The sequence below is a fragment of the Tamandua tetradactyla genome, chromosome X (assembly GCF_023851605.1).
Source record: "Tamandua tetradactyla isolate mTamTet1 chromosome X, mTamTet1.pri, whole genome shotgun sequence".
Classification (NCBI taxonomy): domain Eukaryota; kingdom Metazoa; phylum Chordata; class Mammalia; order Pilosa; family Myrmecophagidae; genus Tamandua; species Tamandua tetradactyla.
In genome coordinates, this window is record NC_135353.1 from 5,851,119 (window position 1) to 5,859,827 (window position 8,709).

General features: G+C 65.9%; 1 protein-coding gene across 1 annotated transcript; it reads left to right on the plus strand.

Moving 5' to 3' along the window:
* Positions 1-4,236: 4,236 nt before the first annotated feature.
* Positions 4,237-8,035, plus strand: DUSP9 (dual specificity phosphatase 9). Its single transcript, XM_077144959.1, has 3 exons — positions 4,237-4,615; positions 5,842-6,297; positions 6,535-8,035. The coding sequence occupies exons 1-3, from the start codon at positions 4,243-4,245 to the stop codon at positions 6,861-6,863; spliced, it is 1,158 nt and encodes a 385-aa protein (XP_077001074.1). The 5' UTR covers positions 4,237-4,242; the 3' UTR covers positions 6,864-8,035.
* Positions 8,036-8,709: the final 674 nt, after the last annotated feature.

An 8,709-nucleotide genomic window follows, 5' to 3' on the forward strand; every position in this document is an offset into this window, starting at 1 on the left:
GGTGCCTCTCTACACAGACCTTGAGACTTCCCAGCGACTGGCCCACCCTCTTCCCTAAAAGGACAGAAGGTATTTGGGACCCAAGGTACGGTACCTAGATGCGCGGGGGCGGGGCCCCCGGGGAAGGGGCTCCGCGAGGTGGCAGAGGGAAGCCGGCGCTGAAATGCACCAAAGGGGCGCCAGCTGCCCGACCCGCACGTAGTAGGTCGGTTGCGTGAGGGCTGGAGTGCGCGTACACCGTTCGTGTGCCCGTGTGCGTGTGGGCTGCGGGGAGGGCGGTGTGTGCACGTGTGCTGGTGCGTGCTGGGGGGTGGGGTGGGCAAGGCAAGCCACAAGAACGGCACTCTCCCGGGCTCCCTCGCTCTACAATTGGTTACATTCACTCCTGCCTTCTTTGTCAACGAGCATTTCATCCGCGAGCGCCGGGCGTGTGTCCGGCCGGGACTGGGGACTGGGGACCCGGGCCAGCCCGGGGCCGCCTTGGAGGAACTCCCAGTCCCGCCAGGAGCCAGACCGGGAAACCCAGAAAGCAGGCCCCGGCAGAAAGTGCATTTGGTGGAAAAGAGACTGGGTTTGGCAGGAGCGCTGTCGCTGGGAGTTGTGCTCCTGGCCATGTGACCCGGCCGCGACAGCCGAAATCCTGCCGCTTGGCCCCGGGGAGCGATGCATTTCGGGGGGTGGGGGGCGGCGCCGGTCTCCGGAGACTCCGGGGACTGGAGGGCGCACGCGGCGCGCGCGGAGCCTGCGGGTGGCGGCACCGCTGCGGCCTCCAGGGGGCGCTGGCCGGGCCGGGCGGAGACGGGGGTTCTCCCCGGTGGGCCTTGCCCGCGCCAGGACGCCGGGGAGGGCGGGGGCGGAGGGCGCAGCGCCCACCCTGCGGAGAGTGGCGAGCGCGCAGCCCGCAGCCTGGCTCCGCCCGCTGGAGAGGGCCTGGCGACGCCACCCCCACCCCCACCCCCAGAGCCCGCCCGGGGAGCGGCTGCGGGGCGGGGCCGGCGCCCAGAGCAGGCGCTGCAGGGGGCCCGATGGGGGGAGGGCCAGGCGAGGGTCGGGGGAGCGGGGCTTGGCCGCGCTGGGCCCTGCAGTGCGGAGGTGGCAACAGGTTCCCGTTTGTCCTGCTGCTGGCGCGGCGGGCGCTGCTGGCGCCGGGCACTGAGCGCTCAATTTCGAGATTGAATCCCCCCCACCCCACCCCGCTCCCGAGCGCTTTCTCCCGGGCTGCACGGTCCGAGGGCTCGCCAGCGCGGGTCTGGACCAAGGGGCGCGGGAGCCGCTCAGGAGGTGCTGGGAGACACGGGCCCCGGCACTGAGGGATGGGGTGCGGGGCTCTTGGAGCCTTGGCGTCCCTTTCCTTCGCCATCGCGGAGGTGGCTCCCTCTCCGGAGGGCACGCCTGGGCATTTCAGGAACTCCTTTTCCCCGCAAGTTGGGACCCTCTCTGCAAACACACTAAGTCCCATGGCTGGCCTGGCTGCTCCGTAGGTGTCTTCCAGCTCCGTGTACGTTCCAGCCTGTGCCCCCCCCACCCCACACTGCCCACAGCCTGTCTGAGCTCCAGTCCCACGCACCCAAGCTTGGCACATTGGAGACCCTCCTCGGTGACCCCCCTCGCCCACCCAGGTTCCAAGGCTGCCCGCCCACTCCGAGGTCCCGCACACAGCTGCAGCAGACCCTCCAGGATGGGCATCCTTGCCAGATGGCAGCGGTTGCCCACCTTTATCCCCCTGCTAGGATGAGAAGGTAGAAGGGGGCAGTGGGCCCGGCTGTGGCCCCTGTCCCTCCAAGTCTGTAGGCTCCCGGGAAAGGCAGCCTCAGGGAACTGGGTCAGTGGCTGGAGGCCCCTTGGGTGGTGGTGGTGGGGGTGGGGAACTGGGTTACCTAGAGGTGTCCTGGCTTTCTGTACCCTGCTTTCTTCTACCCAGCATTACCTCACAAGCATTTTCTCACCTTACCCTGAAGTTCATGACACCAGTCTCTTCGTGCACATAAGGGACTGGATTTAACTGCTCTGTTTACTCTTGATACAAATTGCCAAGTTAATTTCCAAAAGGGCTTTGCCCATGTATCATGCTACCAGCAATACAGCAGCATGCCAATTTCACAGCACCCTTGCTAGCACTGCATGTTCCCATTTTGAAAATATTTTACTGTTGTATCAGGTGGGAAGTGTTACCTTGTTCTTTGGTTTGGGTATTTTGTTTTGCTCTCTTTTGTTTTTCCTCCCTTGCCTGAGGTTGAACATTTCCCCCAAATACCTTTTAACCAGTTGCATTTCCCCCTTTAGGCAATAGCTTCTTGTTCCCTGCTGGTCTGTCAGGGTCTTAACCTGTTTGTTAACTCACCTGAGCTTTGTGTTTTGTGCTGCACATTTTGCTCCAACACTACTCTTTGCTTTTGGTAGATTTTCAGCCAAGAAGGGACACAGCCAGCTCACCGCTTTGGAAAGGTGCCCCAATCATGCTACCTGTCCCGCTGTCCTGGCCTTTATCCCATCCCTCTGCTAGCTCCCCGCGTCCTTGTCTATGGCTTATCTGTCCCAGGAAGCTGAGCGCCACATGAGCAAGGACCCTGTGAGTCCAAGTGTATCACCCTATGATGTGATGTGAGCACCATGGAGGCCACTGGGCTTGGCTCCACAAATGGATGCATTCTGGGGCAGGCTAGCGGTGACCTGGGCGAGAGCTGGTCCATTCCAGCCCTCGAGCAGTGCAGGGACGAGGGGGAGTACAGAGGAATCCAAGAGAAAACTTTAAGTAAAATCTACTTCCACCACCACCCCTTGATTTGATGGGAGCTGGGGAGTTCAAGGGAGGAAGCAGAGCAAGGAGCCTGGGGTGACTCCTAGGCTCCTGGCCTGGGCGAGAATGCTGGGTGACAAAGTGGAGGGCAGGGGGAGACAAGTAATGTGCTAAGAGCAGAGGGTGGAATGTTTGGAGCTGGGAGCTCAGAGCTCCTGGGTGCCCTGTTCTTGGGCCAGGCCTGTCCCCATGAAATCAGCCTGGGATACAGCTCTGAGCAGGAAGCTGGCAGTGGGTTTCTGGGCCAGCCCACCAGGCTGAAGCCAGGATGTCCAGGCAGGCGACAGAATGGCCAAGAGTCACCTAGCCAGTTGAGTTAGAGGCAGCCTCTGGGGCAGGGGCACAGGGCTCTCGTCCCCACCCCCTCCCCCTGCCTCGGAGGTGGGGAGGAAGGGGGCGGGGGGGGGGGGGGGCCCAGGCTGGCGCCGGCCTGAGGAGCTGCAGTCGGTCCCCTGCTGGGCCCCTGACCTGCCCTTGGCCCCTGCCCGGGGCCCGTCCCGCCTCGGTGGAAGCCCCGGCTCAGCGCGCCACTCGCGGGGCCCACCCGACTGCTTTCCCTGGAACCCGTTGGCTCGCCGGCCCCCCGGGCCCTCCCCTGTCCGCCCCCAGGCCCCGCCCCGGCCCGCCCCTCGGAAAGGCAACTCCACGTCCAAAGGAAGCGGCTTGCAGCAGGGAAGCTGGGTCCGGGTGCCAGGAAGCAGGGCTCTCTTCCACGTGCGCCGCCGCCGCTGCCGCCGTTCCGCCCCCTTCCCGGCGGTGGGATCTGGGGACTCCCTGCCCGGGGAAGGCGTCCCGTGCCCCGCTGTGGCCAGGACGTCCGCGCGCGGCCACCGGCTGCACGATCGCGCTCCAGGTCTCTCTCCTTTTGTTCTCTCCTCCCGGGGGAGGGGACCGGGACCGGGTCCGCTCCGCGAGGGGCCGCCGAGGTCGGTCACCTCGGCGCCACCTCTGAGCCCGGGCCCGCCCGGCCATGGGGGAGACCTCGGCCTTGAACTCTCCCCACGACCCCAGGCGCGTGGAGCCCAACTCAAACTTGGGGCGGGGGGTAGGGGGGGTGATAGCGGGCAGACGGAGGGAGACACTCAGGCAGGGGCTGTGAAGGGCGGTGGCCGTTGCCTGGGGGTGCCCCACGAGGGCCCGGGGAGGGACCTATGGCCCTTGAAGGGGCCGTTGGACGGCCAACCTGCCCTTTCCGGGGGTAGGGGGGCCCTCACGCTTCCCTTCCCGGGAGGTGGCCGCCTCGGGTGTCAGGCTTGGGGTGCCTCTCCCAGTGGAAGGGCGGGAGAAGGGGCGCAGGCAGTGGCAGGAGGTGGCCCGCGGGAGACGGGGTTGGCTTCCCGTCTTAGCACAGCGCCCCCGGAGCGCGCGGAGGACGCGGGCTCACGCCGGGGACTTGTCCTCTCTCCGCAGCTCCCGTGGCCCGACGTGGCAGGAACCGCGCGCCCATGGAGGGCCTGGGCCGCTCGTGCCTGTGGCTGCGCCGGGAGCTGTCGCCCCCGCGGCCCCGGCTGCTGCTCCTGGACTGCCGCAGCCGCGAGCTGTACGAGTCGGCGCGCATCGGCGGGGCGCTGAGCGTGGCGCTGCCCGCGCTGCTGCTGCGCCGCCTGCGGAGGGGGAGCCTGTCGGTGCGCGCGCTGCTGCCCGGGCCGCCGCTGCAGCCGCCGCCGCCCTCCCCGGTGCTCCTGTACGACCAGGGCGGGGGTCGGCGCCGGCGCGGGGAGGCCGAGGCCGAGACGGAGGAGTGGGAGGCCGAGTCGGTGCTGGGCACGCTGCTGCAGAAGCTGCGGGAGGAGGGGTACCTGGCCTACTACCTCCAGGGTAGGTGCGCGGCGGCGGCCGGCGGGGAGCTTGCCCTCCCTGGGGGGTGGGGGGGTGGAGCGGTCATAAGTGATATTGACCTTGGGTAGGTCCCACCTCATCTGGGCTCAAGGGGAGCTGAAGGTGCTGGGGGGCAAGGGGCCAGGAGAGGGGTGCTGAGCATAACCTTGGGCAAGTCCTTTCCCTTCTGGAGCCCTGATATCTGGATCTGGAATATGGGGAGAATTTGGGCCCACCCGTCCCAGCTCCACGGAATCTCAAGAACAAAGTGTGGGTGCAGTCGCCCTGCCTCCTCCCAGCTGCTGAGAAAGGGATGACAGGGAGACAGAGCCAGATGCCATCCCGCAGATGCTGTGAAGGCCGGAGCCCAAAGGGGCAGGGACCTGCCTCCCCCACTGCAGCCTGCTCCCACCCCAGTGCCCTGGCAGGGCTGGGGCTGGGGGGCAGGGGAGAAGAGGAGGCAGGGTGCTAGAGGCCTGTTGACTCCTTGCCGAGCCACCCACCCCCACTCCCACCAAGGCCCAGGGCCGTGCAGCCAGCTGTCCCTGCCTCTTTGCCTGTGAAGGAGTCAGAGGACTGTCATACCATGAGCCCTTCTAAAGGCACCAGAATATATAAATATAGAAGGCCTTAGATTTCCAGCCCCCAGCCAGGAGAAATAGTAGGTGTTCAGGTGGAATGTCACACTCTCTTCCAAGTCACCTTCTTTGAGGTCCCACTTCGTCCCTGAAGAGGCCCTGAGATGGCTGTTACCCAGCCCCTGTCCCCAGGATGCTTCTGCTTTTGATCTGTGGATCAGAAGTTGCCCACACAGAAAGCGCCATGAAACAGAGCTGAGTGCTTTCTCTTCTTTAACTGATGGCGGCTGTCCTCCTTGAGGCCACCAGTCCACCTAAACACCATTGAGCCCGCACGCCTGCCTGGGATCAGCTCCTGGGGCGCACGGGTCTGTTGGGGTGGGTCTGCCTGGCCGGCTTCGAGCGTCCCCCAGAGGCTGCAGCGGGCACTTGCCCTCCAAGACCGAGGCCCACGGTGTGGCGGAAAGGTGGCCCTGCACCTGCTGTGGGTCCGGGTACTTCTTACTGAGCTTTGGGGACACCTGCAAACGTTCCCAGGTGTCCAGGGTTGGCAGCGGGGTGGGGGCTGCTCCGGCTCAGCTGCTCGGCTGCGCAGAGGGCCAGGTCAGCAGGACCCTCCCCCTCTCCCTCCCCCCCACCCCCCCACAGGTGGCTTCAGCCGATTCCAGGCCGAGTGCCCTCACCTGTGTGAGACCAGCCTGAACGCCCGCGGGGGGCCCAGCACGGCCCTGGCGGCCGGCCCGGTGCCCGTGGTGGGGCTGGGCAGCCTGTGCCTCGGCCACGACTGCTCAGACACCGAGACCGAGGGTGACCGTGGCCCCATGAGCTGTGGTCTGGATTCGGAGGGCAGCACCCCCCCGCCAGCGGGCCTGCTGCCCACCTGCCCCGTCCAGATCCTGCCCAACCTGTATCTGGGCAGTGCCCGGGATTCGGCCAACTTGGAGAGTCTGGCCAAGCTGGGCATCCGCTACATCCTCAATGTCACCCCCAACCTCCCCAACCTCTTTGAGAAGAACGGCGACTTTCACTACAAGCAAATCCCCATCTCGGACCACTGGAGCCAGAACTTGTCCCAGTTCTTTCCAGAAGCCATTGCGTTCATCGGTGAGCGCGCCCTGCCCTGTCCCGCCCTGCCCCGGCCAGCCCAGGCTGCAGAGCAACGGGGGTGCGGGGGGTGGGAGTGGGGGGACATGCTGAGTCGCCCTCCCCAGAGGGAGCAGGTGGCAGCTTCCACGCGGGACACCCGGGCCCGACCCTGCGACAGTCCGCGCCCCCACCCCCCCCCGGGCCCTGGCCTCACGGTGGCCGTTGGCTGTCCCCCGCCCCCCACTCCCCACCCAGATGAGGCCTTGTCCCAGAACTGCGGGGTGCTCGTGCACTGCCTGGCCGGCGTCAGCCGCTCTGTCACTGTCACCGTGGCCTACCTCATGCAGAAGCTCCACCTGTCCCTCGGCGACGCCTACGACCTGGTCAAGAGGAAGAAGTCCAATGTGTCGCCCAACTTCAACTTCCTGGGCCAGCTGCTCGACTTCGAGCGCAGCCTGAGGCTGGAGGAGCGGCGCTCCCGGGAGCGGGGCAGCGGGGGTCAGGGGTCCGCCGCCTCCGAGGACCCCCCCTCCTTCTTCACCACCCCCACCAGCGATGGCGTCTTCCAGCCGGACCCCACATAGGGCCCCGAAGGCCCTCGGGGTGGGGGTGGGGGTGGAGGGCTGGGCGGCTGGGTCCCCACCCGTACCCACTGCCACCCCCACCCGCTGCTCCCACCCACCTCCTGTCTTGGTGGGGGGAGCTCATGGGAGGGGACCCAGCTATAAGTGGGGGGCGGGGGGGGGAGCACAATCCTTCTCATGGGGTGCTGGAAAGAAGCCGGAGCCGGAAGCCTGGAACACGCGAAGATTGTGCCTCCAGGGTAGTGAAGCGGGGTGGGGGGGGTAACTTGTCCCACCCACTTGCGACATCCACGGGAATCCTATTAAATGTGCCTACGGGCCAGGCTCGGTGGCCTGACCCGCCGCCCTTTCGGGTGGAACCTCGCTCCTGAACTTGCCTCTTCTGCGACTGTTACTTTTTTTCTTTGGGGGGTGGGGGGCCGCCCATTCCGAAGGACCCTGCCAGAAGACTGCCAGTCCCCGGGCCTCCCTGCTCCCTCGGCCCATTGGGGAAGGGTGCGTCCTCTCCAGCCACCTCATGTGCCAGCAGGGACCTGGGCCCAGGTCCCCCCAAATGGCTGCTTTGCAGAGGGGTCCGCCTGCCAGGGGGTTGGGGCGCCGAGGTGGAGCGGCCCCCCGGTGCCCACGGGGACAGCCCTCTGGGTGGCTCCGGGCTGGGGAGGGCGCCAGCCTGGGAGCCGCTGGGCAGGCTCCCGGCCCCACATCTGGCGCCCTGACTGTTTATCCACTTGACATTTGAAAAGATGCTTTTTTCCCTCTTCCCCCAGATGTCTTGACGGGAGCACTGGGGCTCTTTGTGACCACCGGTGGCCAAACTGCCGCCGGAGGAGATGGGGTCGCAGAGAGGGGGCTGGGGGCGGGGCGAGGGGGAGAAGAAGGCCTCGATTTTGTTGCTTTGGGTCCCACACGGGTGCTGTTGGTTTGGGGTGGGGGGAGCAGGGCGGGCGCAGAGCTGCGCACACACTCAATCATTCATTGCAGCCCACGGCCCCCGGGCACGGGCGTGCGTGTGTGCGGGTGTGTGTGGGCACGGTGAGCTCACACCCGCTCCCGCAGCCACCCAAGCCCCCTTCGGCCTGTGCTTCTGTGTATGTGTGTGTGTTTTTTTTACGAAAAATCCACACCATGGTTGCTTTCTTTCATTGTTCTCCCTGAATAAATGGTTTATTTAAGATACTGGACGGAGAGGGGAGCTGCTTCCTGAGCGCCTTGGGGAGTTTGGGGGGGGAGGGGAAGGGAGGCGTGATGAGGGTGTCAAGGGGGTTGCCCTCGAGGCAGGGCCAGAGCCTCGCCTTGGAGCCCCCCACTAACACGCACACAAGCACACCCCCAGATGCGCTCTGTCCGGAGCTCTGGCCACTGGCCCAGCCCCCCACTGCGGGGCACGCATCACACTTCACTGAGGCCCCCACCCCCGGCCATGCACTGCCCTAGGCGGGAGGACAGGGCAGTGGGCGAAAGAAATGATGCTTCCTGTCCGCTCGGAGCTGACTTTCTGGGGGGGTTGGGAGGGGTGAGAAAGACACTGCACTATAGAGCTAGGGAATTAGTGAATTCCATGGTGTGTGCCCAGGGCAGCAGATAGAGCAAGAAGGAGGAGGGCGAGGTGACCACTGGGTTTGACAGCTGAACTGAGGCCAGGGAGCCCCCCCCGCCCCACCACCACCACAAGGAGCCACAGAAGCGCCGGGGCTGGGGAGGGATCTGCTCTGATTGGTGCAGTCCAGCACCCAGCCTTGTGGCGGTCCAGGCTGGTGGCAGGGAGAGCATTCCCGAGACCTAAAGGGACAGACGAAGGGGCCAGCTTCTCTCCCACGTACCCACCCTGAGAAGGTTGCCCCCTCCC